This window comes from Bufo bufo, chromosome 3, assembly GCF_905171765.1.
Source record: "Bufo bufo chromosome 3, aBufBuf1.1, whole genome shotgun sequence".
In the NCBI taxonomy this organism is placed as follows: Eukaryota; Metazoa; Chordata; class Amphibia; order Anura; family Bufonidae; genus Bufo; species Bufo bufo.
This window is the reverse complement of record NC_053391.1, coordinates 340,565,221-340,579,172: the sequence shown is the minus strand read 5'-3', so window position 1 is coordinate 340,579,172 and position 13,952 is coordinate 340,565,221. Positions and strand designations below refer to the sequence as shown.

The following is a 13,952-nucleotide window of genomic DNA, read 5'->3' as shown; positions in this document are numbered from 1 at the left end:
TTAGGGCAAGATCCTAAATTTGAGAAATATGAGGAGAGCGTCAAATAAGGGACGTGGTGCTGCTGGTGGAGCTCCTGTTGCAGGGAGAGGACGTGGTCGATCTGTGCCAGCTACACACACAAGTGAAACCCCTTCCTCAGGTGCGAGTAGGCGACAGAACCTGCAGCGGTATTTGGTCTGGCCTAATGCAGCTCTACGAATGGTGAGGCCAAAACAAGTACAGGCGATAGTAGATTGGGTGGGAGACAATGTGAAGGAACTGGGTGCACTGTCAGCAACCCAGTCTCCTGCTGAAAGAAAGATCAGAAAGAGTTGGCACCTGCAGCCGATGTCCATCAGTCTTTCACCTCACCCCCTTGCAAATCAGCCAAGCAGTCTGAGCCCGAAGTCATGCAGCAGTCTCTTCTGCTTTTTGATGACTATGTAAGCAGGGTTTTCCAGGGCCATCCTCCTATCCATGCCCCAGAAGTAAGAGATTGAGTGCACCGATGCCCAACCACTTATGTTTCAAGATGAGTACATGGGAGGATCATCGCAGCACGTCTCGGATGATGACGAAACAAAAGGTGCCAACTGCTGGGGCTTTCGAAAGTGTGCAGACTGACAAGGAGTGCAGGAGTGAAGACTGGGTGGAAGATGATGTGGAGGACATTGAGGTCCTCGACCCCACATGGAATCAAGGTCATGAGAGTGACCGATTTAGTTCGGATGAAGAAGCGGTGGTCGCACAGAGCCACCAGCACAGCAGAAGAGTGAGCAGGGTGCAAAAGCGGAGCGGCCGTCCCCTAGACAGTACGCCTGCTACTGCCCACCGCAGCAAGGGACCGAGCACACCAAAGCCAGCTCCAAGGAGTTCCCTGGGGTGGCAGTTCTTCAGACAATGCGCTGACGACAAGACACGAGTGGTTTGCACGCTGTGCAATCAGAGCCTGAAGTGAGGCATAAACGTTCTAAACCTGAGCACAACCTGCATGACCAGGCATTTAAGTGCAAAAGCACGAGCTGCAGTGGAGTAGACAACTCAAAGACCAAGAGAGGTCTCTGGCTCCTCCTGCAGTCTCAGCCTCTTCATCCACCTCTGGAGTGACAGTGCCACCTGCCAACCCCGCAAACAGAGGATCTGCCAGCAACACCACCACCTGGGTCACCAAGCATCTCCACAATGTCCCACGGAAGCGTTCAGCTCTCCATCTCCCAAACACTGGAGCGGAAGAGGAAGTACCCCCCTACCCACCCACGATCCCTAGCCCTGAATGCCAGCATTTCAAAATTACTGGCCTTTGAAATGCTGTCATTCCGTCTGGTGGAGACGGAGAGTTTTAAAGGCCTTATGGCGGTGGCTGATCCACAGTACGTCGTGCCCAGCCGCCACTACTTTTCCAGGCGTGCCATCCCTTCCCTGCACAACCAAGTGGGGGACAAAATCAGGTGTGCACTGCGCAACGCCATCTGTGGGAAGGTGCACCTCACTACGGATACGTGGACCAGTAAGCACGGTAAGGGACGTTATATCTCCATAACAGCACACTGGGTAAATGCAGTGGTGGCTGGGCATGAGGCGGATAGCAGTTTGGTGCATGTCCTTCCACCATCGAGGATTGCAGGGCGCTTCAGTTTGCCTCCTGTTGCTTCCTCCTCCTACTCTGCTTCCTTATCCTCTACCAGCTCCTCATCCGGTCAGCGTAACACCTTCACCACCAACTTCACATGCTGGCCAGACTGTGCGAGCAGCAGCAGGCGATGGTGGAGTTTCAGCTGCAGCACGCACGGGTGAGTCGCTCCGCGGAACAGCACCACTTCACCACCAATGACTGGGCCTCCATGCGAGACCTGTGTTCCTTGTTGCGCTGTTTCGAGTACTCCACCAACATGGGCAGTGCTGATAACGCCGTTCTCAGCGTACCTATCCCACTTCTATGTCTCCTTGAAAAAACGCTGCTGGTGATGATGATGGAAGAGGATGTGGCACAGGAGGAGGAAGAGGGATCATTTGTAGGGTTTCCGGCCAGTCATTTGCAAGTGGCTCCGAGGGTGGGTTCCTGCACTCAAAAACGCCAGGTACACAAATGTCCAACCAGGGCACAGTTCTGGAGGATGAGGAAATGGAGGAGGAGGAGGAGGAGGAGGAGGAACCATGTTCAGAGCAGGGTGGCACCCAGACCAGCTCATGGCCATCACTGGTGCGTGGCTGGGGGGATACAGCGGACACAGACGATACACCTCTCAGAGGACAGCTTTTCGTTGCCTCTGGGCAGCCTGGCCCACATAAGCGATTACATGCTGCAGTGTCTCCACAAAAACCGCTGAGTTGCCCACATTCTAACTTGTGATTATTACTGGGTGGCCACGCTGCTGGATCCCCGTTACAAGGACAACGCACAGTCCTTAATTCCCTCACTGGAGCGTGATCGTAAGATGCGCGAGTACAAGCGCACGCTAGTAGACTCTCTGCTGGTGGCATTCCCAACTGACAGCGGGGGCACAGTGGAAGCACAAGGTGAAGGCAGAGGAGGAGGAAGAGGTCGCCAAAGCAGCTGGGGCACCGCCAGCACCTCAGAAGGCAGGGTTACCATGGCCAAAATGTGGAAAAGCTTTGTCAGCACGCCACAACAACCAGCACCACTGGCTGATATGGAACGTCTTAGCAGGAGACAGCATTTCACCAACATGGTGGAGCAGTATGTGTGCACACGCCTACATGTACTGAATGACGGGTCTGCCCCCTTCTACTTCTGGGCCTCCAAATTGGGCAAATGGCCTGAGCTTGCCCTTTACGCCTTGGAGGTGCTGGCCTGCCCTGCAGCCAGTGTATTGTCTGAACGTGTGTTTAGCACGGCAGGGGGCGTCACAGACAAGCGCAGCCGCCTGTCCACAGCCAATGTCATTAAAATAAACCAGCATGGATCCCACAGGACTTGTCCGTACCTTGTGCAGAATAGACATGTGTACCAGCACTAACCAGCCATTGTTATACTGCAGCGCAATTGCTCATTCTTGTATTTTGGATCTCTCACTCTTTTGGAGTGTACCCTAATTAAAAAAATAAAATAAAACCAAAAACCAGTGTTGGCTACCTCGTCCTCCTCCACCGCCTCCTCAAACTCCATATGGAACTCCACCTCATAAATCAAATATATATATATTTTTTTATTTGTACAAAGTTTTTTTATTTTACGTCATTTCACTACTTTGTTACATTTTTCGGTGAGATTCACCAATTTTTGGGTGTGATGTACCACTGCTATACCTAGTAGACAGCTTAATAAATTTCAATAGTATTTTCGGGTGACAAACAATTTTTTTCTGTCATAGACCCCTGCTCTACCAAGTAGACAGGTTAATAAATTTCTGTAATTTTTCAGTTACATTCTTGGGTTGACATTTTACAATTTTAGACGTGAATAAACCCCTGCTCTGCATAGGGGACGGAATAAAATTTCTGAAATTCTTCTTTAATTGATGCGCGCCACCTCCTTTCATTCAATGAATAAAGGGAACCTGTCATGTGGATATTTGATTATAATAGAACTATTTATATACAATCATTAACTACTAAAAAGTACCTTAGATGTATTCACTTACTGGTGTGACAGATGGTTACCTCATAATATACACACAAAGATGCCACATGCTAATGAGCTGATTTGAGTTCAGCGTGATGTCATTGAGTCCAGCGTTTTTTTTAATTCAGAGCTATAGCCACTCCCCTGCCCACCTGCTGCTGATTCATATGGAAAATAACCAATCAGCAGCAGGTAGGCAGGAAGAGTCAGGAGATCATGAATATTCAGGACTCATTATGAGCTGGAGCTTTTCAATACAAGATGTTGTCAGATTGACTGGGTCAATTAAAGAAAGTGACCCAGCATTTTGCTAAGAGAATCAGTCACTTATTTATGTTGCCCTTAGTTAGGACACCATAAAACTGGTGACAGGTTTCCTTTTAACGTTAACAAGTTGTCCCACATTTGCGCTTTACTCATTTGTCCCACATTTGCGCTTTACTCATTTTTACAACATTCGTGCTTTAACAGCTTTTCCCACATTTTCGCTCGATCCCAAAAAAAAAAAATGTAATCCATTTATCTCCCTTGGATGTGGTGTCTTTCTCACGCTCCCTCTCCGGCGTGAAACCCTGATTCGCCGATAACCGTGATCAACATGGTAGGCACAGAAAAGAACATTGAAAGTTGATAAAGATATCCAAATGGATGGTGGACTTCACACTATTGTTATTTATCGTCACTACCTCCCAGAGTCGGGAGTGGGTAATTGCCGCGCGCCCCCTCCTTAACTTGGAAGCTTATGCTTCAATACTTTGTCCTTGCATGTGGTATCCTTTTATCAGGGTCCCTCTCCGGCCTGGAACCCCAATTCCCCGCCACCCGTGATCACCATGGTAAGCGCATAAAAGAACATCGAAAGTTGATAGAGCAGATATCAAATTGGATCGTGAAAATCACGGGGACGTGCGACATGGTGGGGCAGTAAGTGTGCACACAAATTGACTGAAAGGGGTCAGCCCCTGCAACATCTGAGTCTCCAAATTGGGCACACGGCCTGAGCTTGCCCTTTACCCCTTGGAGGTGCTAGCCTGCTCTGCAGCCAGTGTATTGTCTGAACGTGTGTTGAGCACGGCTGGAGGGGGTTATCACAGGTTATATTTCCCAGTGTTTTGGAGTGTACCCTAATTTAAAAAAATACAAATAAATTTTAAACCAAAAAGCAGTTTTGGCTACCTCCTCCACCGCCGCCTCAACCTCCTACTCCATATGGACCTCGTCCTCCTAGGTCAAGATTATTCTTTTTTTTTTTTTTACGTATTTTATGTTATTTAAAGTCATTTCCCTAGCCACATTTGTTTGCAGAGCACTTGCCATGCTCAACCAAATTTTGATGCCATTTGCAGCCCTCTAGCCCTTTCCATGACATTTTTACAGCCATTTTAGTGCTCAAAAGTTCGGGTCCCCATTGATTTCAATGGGGTTCGGGGTCAAGTTCGGGTCCCGAACTCAAACTTTTTTTCTGAAGTTTGGCCGAACCCGAACATCCAGGTGTCCGCTCAACTCTAATTAGGAGCTTTCAGGGGATGGTAAAGAGCTGTGCGGTTACAGAGCTAGACATGATTACATACACTTTACCTTTGCACATGGCAAATCGTGCAGTGCCAATTCTAGAAGTTAAAAAGCTTAGCATTGAACTATACATAACTAGGTATTACATGAAAACACAGACAAAATAGTTCTTTTAAAACCAGTCATTTTATATACATCATACAAGGTATCCAGTGAATTACAATAAAACTGTTGCCCAGGTGATATGTGGGCTTATTGGTTTACAAGTATTAAGACCTAAAGCAAAACAGTTAATACAAAATGTATTTTTCCATCTGCAAAAGTAGCTTAAAGGGAACCTGTCACCGGGATTTGATGTATAGAGCTGAGGACATGGGTTGTTAGATGGCCGCTAGCACATTCGCAATACCCAGTCCCCATAGCTCTGTGTGCTTTTATTGAGGGGAAAAAACGATTTGATCCATATGCAAATTACCCTGAGATGTGTCCTGTACGTGAGAGGAGTCCAGCGTGAAGGAGCGCAGCACCGCCCTGTATCCTCAGAATCTCCTCCTTGCTCCCAGACAGCCAGAGCGCCGTAGTCTCGCAATGCGCGAGCGCTGTTCCTTCCCTGAGGCCAGCACAGGGAAGGAACACTATGAGGACACTGCGCATGCGCTAGCTCGCGCATCGCGAGATTACGGCGCTCTGGCTGTCTGACGTCTGCGGAGCAAGGAGGAGATTCTGAGGATGCGGGCGGTGCTGCGCTCCTTCACGCTGGACTCATCTCAGGGTAATTTGCATATGGATCAAATTGTTTTTTTTCCACAATAAAAGCACAGAGCGATGGGAACTGGGTATAGCGGATGTGCTAGCGACCATCTAGCAACCCATGTCCTCAGCTCTATACATCAAATCCCAGTGACAGGTTCCCTTTAATGCAATAGTTCTACAGTAATAAACCGGGAATAGAAGTATTTACAGCAGTACTCAAAACACTACAAAAAAAGCTGTAACAAAAATAAAATAAAAGGGATTCAGTTATTTTAGTGTCTTACAGATTTTTTCCAGGCGACTCTAAAAAGAAAAAAAAAAAAGAAAAAAGATTACTTTTTTGCTTATACATGTAAAATGCAATAGTTTATTTCACATTTACACTAAAACCTCTCCAAAAGACCACCTCCTTGAAAAGACAGACACTCATCTAGAACAGAGTCCTTGTGACAGATTCATTTCCACCATATATGCCATCTTTGAGAGGAGCACCCCCTTGGAGACCACTTTCCAATACAACTTAGTATGAACATCTCAACAAGGTTTCACTGTAATATCTATCCATCGTAAAGGTGCCTTGATGGAATACATATACTCTTCATGATCCAACTTAAAATATTGGGGGTGGGGGCATAATCCAGCAGACAGGGTTCTGGAAGGTTTTAATAAAGTAATGTGTTTTTGATGTATACACCAATAGCTCCAATACAACATCAAGTCAGCACTACTCACTGAGTAATCCCAGACAATCCAATACGTGGCGGTTTCCCACAGTGTCAAGTCCCGGCCTCCGGGTCTCCTCACAAAACCATAAGATGAATAAAACCACAGCACTCCAATGATTCCAAAATTTCAAGGATTTATTCTTCACTGAATGCAGCAATTGCTGCTTGAAATTTTGGAATCGTTGGAGTGCTGCAGTTTTATTCATCTTACACCAATAGCTGTAACTGCTGAGGCACTGCTTCTCACTCTGCATCTCATCTCCCTACATGTACTATCAAACTGTTCTCCATAGCAACCAATCGGAGCACAGTTTTCAATCTGCGTGTGGGGCGTCAGAAAATAAGGTCTTTTGTCTTGTCTAAAAGACAGTTTGTTGCTCATAGCAATTTCTTACAATATTGAAGACCTATGTATTCCAACCTGTGGCACAAATACAACTCCCATAATGCCCTGCAGTTGTGCAACAGCTGGTGAGCCACAGGTTGGTAAACCTAAATCTTCAGTATTGTAAGAAGCGCTGTAGTAAAAAAGAAAGCTTTGCTGTGATTAGTTAGTATGGGCAAAAATTAAAGTTTTCATATAAATCATTGCTATGGGCAACAAACTGTCTTTTAGACAGTACATGCAGGGAGATGAGAGGCAATCTGAAATGCAGGGGAGATGAGGGGCAGAATAAGAAGTGTCTCAGCAGTTACATTAGTGTATAAAATGTGCACTGCATCATTGGTTGCGATAGGCAACAGTTTGTCTTTTAGACAGCACGTGTTGGGAGGCTACCACTATGAATCAAAGTGATGCTGGCTGTGCCTGAAATAACTTTTAACAAATCTCCTCCCAGCAAGGATCTTTGTTATTGGTTGGGTATTGGCGAGCCAGAGAAATACAGGTTGGGTCAGGCAGGAAATGCCGGCGGGAGCTGGAAGGAGGAGGGGCCGGCTCCCGGGGGTGGCTGTAGTAAGGAGAGCAGGGCGTGCTGCCCAAGGACCCTGGAAACCATGACAGGGCCACTGGAGAGCTAAGGAGCCGCGGACTCGTGTGACTGGTCTGACCCCCCTGGCAGTGTTGTGGCAGTGAAAAGCCCAGCCTGTCAGTCTTAAAGTGATTCCCCCCTCCCCCAATTATGGTTCCGTCCAGTCTCCGAGTTCTCTGCTCCCCCCTCCTCCTGTCACCCCACTAGTGACCCTGCTCCCCCCCCCCCCTCCTCCTTACTAGTGACCCTGCTTTTGTCTGGTCTTTCAACAGAATCTGCAACAGAGGCGCCAAACGCAACCTCCGACGCAGATGTGAGTGAGTGCAGGCCTATGTATTATGTATTTTAATTACCAATACTTTCCTACTCCTCAGGTAAAAATATTCCTCAAAAATGGTCAGGGGAGTATTTTTACTCTTCTGGGAAAAAAACGGTGTGCGACCTCTAATTGTATGCCATACTAAAATTGTGGCATTAGAAAGTACAACTTGTCCCGCAAAAAATAAGCCCTCAAAGCTATGTGAACTGCAAATTTAAAAAAGTTATGGCTCAAGGAAGATGGGGAAGAAAAATGGAAACGCAAAAAACCTCCAGTACCCTAAGGGTTAAAGTTACAATCAAATGTTATATGACAAATACAAATTTTACATCAGTATCTTTGGTTTTGTCATTTCTGGTTTTAAGTTAGGTTGTAGTATATTAGTAAATAATAGGAAATGTGAAGAATAATTTCTCATTATAGTTCAATATATGAATATGTAATTGATAGAAATAAACAAATTATTAGATATATAAAAAAATAAAATAAGGACCTTATTTTCTGCCAACATGCAGGGAGAGGCAGATTGAGAACTGCTGTAATAAAATTAATGCTGTGCTGTGATTGGTTGCTACAGGCAAAAATGAAAGCTGTACTGTGATTGGTTGCAATGGGAAACAGTGTGTCTTTTAGACAGTACATGTAGGGAGAGGAGGCAGACTGAAATGCAGGGGAGACGCAAGATCCAACAGCCTATGGAAAGGCACATTCCCAAAACAGGTGGAAAGATGGGCAGTGGTAGAGTTTGCAGGAATAAAGTGTTGTTCACCAAGGGCGGCCACACACATTCAATAGCTGTTGGCCAAACGATCCGTTACATCTCCCGACTGCCTCCCAGCTCCCCCATACACAAAAAATATATAAATATATTTAAAGGGAATCTGTCACCTCCTTTTACGATTTTAAGCTGGCACCATCGCTATGTTGACTAAAGTACCTTATTTCCAGGACTCTTCTTTTTACTTTATTTCGTTTAGTAGTTTTGATGAAAAAACGATTTTTATGTTATGCTAATTAGGGTCCAAGGTGCCCAGAGGGGCGTTTTTCTCACTCTCCGATGCCCAGTGACGCCACCCTGCAGTGCCCAAGAACGCCTCCTGATCATCAAAACACCTCCCACAGCCCGGCAAACGGTTCCGCCCCCTCCGCACATCATAATCTACCTTATAGATATGCCCCGTTCTCCTTCCTGGCTGCAGCCAGAAAACTCGCGCAGGCGCAGTACCGCCTGCGCGATCATCAACCTCCTGAGGGCAACAGCCTCAAAAGTCTCACTGGGCATGTGCCGAGCCCAGTGATGTGACCTGAGCGCTGTTGCTCTCAGGACGTTGATGATCGCGCAGGCGGTACTGCGCCTGCGCAAGTTTTCTGGCTGCAGACAGGAAGGAGGACGGGGCATATCTATAAGGTAGATTATGACGTGCGGAGGGGGCGGAACCGTTTGCCGGGCTGTGGGAGGTGTTTTGATGATCAGGAGGCGTTCTTGGGCACTGCAGGGTGGCGTCACTGGGCATCGGAGAGTGAGAAAAACGCCCCTCTGGGCACCTTGGACCCTAATTAGCATAACATAAAAATCGCTTTTACATCAAAACTACTAAACGAAATAAAGTAAAAAGAAGAGTCCTGGAAATAAGGTACTTTAGTCAACATAGCGATGGTGCCAGCTTAAAATCGTAAAAGGAGGTGACAGAATCCCTTTAAAGAAATAAGATTTAAAAAATGGGCATTTTCTTTAACTCTAATTGGGTCAAAACAAGGAACTGCCTGAGAAAATATTTATATAGATATACACCCAGGGAACACTGGGCATATATGCTAGTACAAATTAAAGGGAGTCTCTCTCCTAAAATAATTATAGAACACTAACTTCAGGGTCTCCATTACATTCCCCATATTAGAATGCTACCTTCCATATTGCTGTCGATCGACAATTTTCTCAGAAAAACACTTTTATTCAATGTTAATTAGCTTCTATAGGTGCCCTGGGGCAGCGTTCATGCGGCCGGTGCCAACTCCCCTCGATGCTTTTCCTATGAAACCCCTCCCCTTTTACCCCTCTGGCCTGCCCTAGGTTTTTCTGATTACGTCCTCCTCCTCTTAGTGAGAAATCCAGCGCCCTTCAACAGACTCACCGTGCCTGCGCACTTCATTCCCCATTATGGGCAGAAGCACAAGAGCGTTTAATGCACATGTGCCGGCCTGGCGAATCTGTTGAACGGCGCTAGATTTCTCACTAAGAGGAGGACGTAATCAGAAGAACCTAGGGCGGGCCAGATGGGTGAAAGGGGAGGGGTTTTCGTATGAAAAGCAATGAGGGGCCTGGGCAATGGCTGCATGAACGCTGCCGCTGGGCACCTTCAGAAGCTAATTAACACATTGAATAAAAGTTTTTCTGAGAAAATACTCGATGGACAGCAATATGGAAGGTAGCATTTTAATATGGGGAATGTAATGGAGATCCTGAAGTTAGTGTTCTATAATGGTGATTTTAGGTGAAAGGCTCCCTTTAAAACACTAAATTACAGGACACGATACTTACTGATAAAAGTTTAATATTTTCAAATGCTTTCCGGTCAAGATTGCGCAAGTCTATACCATCCATGTCATTAGCAGTCAGTCGAATATTCTATGAGAAAATAAAATAAATATTGTATTAAGCCAAATCCATTGATATGAACTTTGAGATCGATATAAAAATAAACACTGACATTTTTACTCCCGCTGGACCCAGTTATAGTCAATACGCGTTTTCTCGGCATATGCCTAACCCAGAGAGCTCCAGTAGGCTGTTCTCTACCACAGCAGCCTGCCAAAACTCAAAGTGAACGTGAAAGAAGCCTAAGAGAACGTTACCTTTCCATTGTCTGTTGGCAGGTTAATGAACAAATCATCCATTCCTGCTAATGGACTGCCGTTGGCTGAGAAAGTATAGACTGGCTCTCGCATTGCTGGTGTCCTAAGTGCTGGAGTTTTAAATACCCTTTAAAAAAAAAAAAAAAAAAAAAAATGTTAATCACAACATATGTAAACAATACTAAGATTGCACTAGTGGCAATACGTTTTTCATGAGCCCATGAAAGTATCTGTGAAATCATCTCCCATACAGACAGGAAACACAAACCTCCAAGATAGCTTTAACAGGACTACCAGTCTTCTAATCATCAGTCTGTAGTAAGATCCATAGCCCTATAAGGGTGGGTTCACACTAGTGTTAAGGATTCCATTATGGCTTTCAGTTATAGTCCTGTAGACAGGACTTTGTTTTCTGTCTTGCATAACGGGACCTAGACGGATCGGTTATGCTTTACCATAGACTTCTATTAGGACAGAAAGCAAACTAAATGCCTTTTAAAGGCTTCCGTTTTGCATTCTGTCTGGGCATTCGTTTTTTTCTGTAATAACGAAATGCCATAATGGAATCCCTAACGCTAGTGTGAACCCACCCTTCGTGCTCCAGACTAAAAAAATATTAAGGAGCCATTAGCTCCTAACCTGAAAAATTTAGCAGCCAAATGAAATTAGCTGCCAAATTTAAAATACATATAATCTAGCTGGGATGCTTAGGGGCATGGGGTTTTCTAAGCCAGTGGTCCCCAACCTTTTTTGCACCAAGGACCAGTTTCATGTAAGACAATTTTTCCAGGGACCGGGTGGGGCTTAGGGGATGGGCGGGGTTTATGGGGGTACTGGTCGGCGCTGACTGATTCCCACGCACGACAAAACACAAGGTGCATATTAAAATATATAACACTATATAACGATTACATTTATTATTTAAATGTGACTCCAAAAAAAAGTATTGCAACACCAATTCGATACCATGAAAAAAAAAAAATACTCACACGTTAACCACATGTTGCATGGGGTTAACGTGTGAGTATTTTTTTATTTTTACTTTTTGCAAAGTATCAATTGCCCATTATGTGAGGAAGTACTTGATGGGGTCACTTACTATTAATGTGAAGCAAATAGAGGTCCAAATTGTTAAAGCCATGTGCCTCATATTAATAGTAACACCAGCAAGTACTTCCTGACATAATGGACATTGAGCAGCATGGGGTTAATGTGTAGGCTGGTGTTGGGTACTACAGTATGATAAGGTTACTGGCTATTAATATGAGGCACATGAAGTCTAAATTGATGAAAATATGTGCCACATATTAATAGCAACCTCGTCAAGTACCCCGCTTAACATAATGGACAACATGGGGTTAATGGCATCAGGTACATGCTGCTAATATGAGGCACATTGTTTTATCAATTTGGACCTGCATGTGCCTCACATTAATAGTAAGAAACCTCATTATGTGTACAGTGGGGGAAATAATTATTTGACCCCTCACTGATTTTGTAAGTTTGTCCAATGACAAAGAAATGAAAAGTCTCAGAACAGTATCATTTCAATGGTAGGTTTATTGTAACAGTGGCAGATAGCACATCAAAAGGAAAATTGAAAAAAAAACTTTAAATAAAAGATAGCAACTGATTTGCATTTCATTGAGTGAAATAAGTATTTGAACCCCTACCAACCATTAAGAGTTCTGGCTCCCACAGAGTGGTTAGACACTTCTACTCAATTAGTCACCCTCATTAAGGACACCTGTCTTAACTAGTCACCTGTATAAAAGACACCTGTCCACAGAATCAATCAATCAAGCAGACTCCAAACTCTCCAACATGGGAAAGACCAAAGAGCTGTCCAAGGATGTCCGAGACAAAATTGTAGACCTGCACAAGGCTGGAATGGGCTACAAAACCATTAGCAAGAAGCTGGGAGAGAAGGTGACAACTGTTGGTGCGATTGTTCGAAAATGGAAGGAGCACAAAATGACCATCAATCGACCTCGCTCTGGGGCTCCACGCAAGATCTCACCTCGTGGGGTGTCAATGGTTCTGAGAAAGGTGAAAAAGCATCCTAGAACTACACGGGAGGAGTTAGTTAATGACCTCAAATTAGCAGGGACCACAGTCACCAAGAAAACCATTGGAAACACATTACACCGCAATGGATTAAAATCCTGCAGGGCTCGCAAGGTCCCCCTGCTCAGGAAGGCACATGTGCAGGCCCGTCTGAAGTTTGCCAATGAACACCTGAATGATTCAGAGAGTGACTGGGAGAAGGTGCTGTGGTCTGATGAGACCAAAATAGAGCTCTTTGGCATTAACTCAACTCGCTGTGTTTGGAGGAAGAAAAATGCTGCCTATGACCCCCAAAACACCGTCCCCACCGTCAAGCATGGGGGTGAAAACATTTTGCTTTGGGGGTGTTTTTCTGCTAAGGGCACAGGACAACTTATTCGCATAAACGGGAAAATGGACGGAGCCATGTATCGTGAAATCCTGAGCGACAACCTCCTTCCCTCTGCCAGGAAACTGAAAATGGGTCGTGGATGGGTGTTCCAGCACGACAATGACCCAAAACATACAGCAAAGGCAACAAAGGAGTGGCTCAAGAAGAAGCACATTAAGGTCATGGAGTGGCCTAGTCAGTCTCCGGACCTTAATCCAATCGAAAACCTATGGAGGGAGCTCAAGCTCAGAGTTGCACAGAGACAGCCTCGAAACCTTAGGGATTTAGAGATGATCTGCAAAGAGGAGTGGACCAACATTCCTCCTAAAATGTGCGCAAACTTGGTCATCAATTACAAGAAACGTTTGACCTCTGTGCTTGCAAACAAGGGTTTTTCCACCAAGTATTAAGTCTTTTTTTGTTAGAGGGTTCAAAAATTTATTTCACTCAATGAAATGCAAATCAGTTGCTATCTTTTATTTAAAGTTATTTTTTCGATTTTCCTTTTGATGTGCTATCTGCCACTGTTACAATAAACCTACCATTGAAATGATACTGTTCTGAGACTTTATTTCTTTGTCATTGGACAAACTTACAAAATCAGTGAGGGGTCAAATAATTATTTCCCCCACTGTACCTCATATTAATGGTTAACCCAATGTTGCCCATTATTTGATGAGGTACATGGGGGTACTGAAGGAGGAGAAGGAGGAGAAGGAGAAGGAGGAGAAGGAGGAGAAGGAGAAGGAGGAGAAGGAGAAGGAGGAGAAGGAGGAGAAGAAGGAGAAGGAGAAGGAGGAGAAGGAGAAGGAGGAGGAG

The 13,952-nt window shown here is 45.1% G+C and overlaps 1 protein-coding gene across 4 annotated transcripts in view; it reads right to left on the bottom strand.

Moving 5' to 3' along the window:
• Positions 1-5,250: 5,250 nt before the first annotated feature.
• The window catches only part of CDCA8 (cell division cycle associated 8), a 55,084-nt gene continuing 46,382 nt past the window's right edge, over positions 5,251-13,952 (bottom strand). For all 4 annotated transcript variants that reach the window (XM_040421911.1, XM_040421914.1, XM_040421915.1 and 1 more), the window contains 4 exons: positions 10,697-10,823; positions 10,383-10,469; positions 5,981-6,131; positions 5,251-5,401 (listed from right to left, as the gene is read on the bottom strand). In XM_040421911.1, coding sequence (XP_040277845.1) covers positions 6,096-6,131; positions 10,383-10,469; positions 10,697-10,823 — 250 coding nt within the window. In that variant the 3' untranslated portion in view covers positions 5,251-5,401; positions 5,981-6,095. The remainder of the gene's footprint in view (positions 5,402-5,980; positions 6,132-10,382; positions 10,470-10,696; positions 10,824-13,952) is intronic.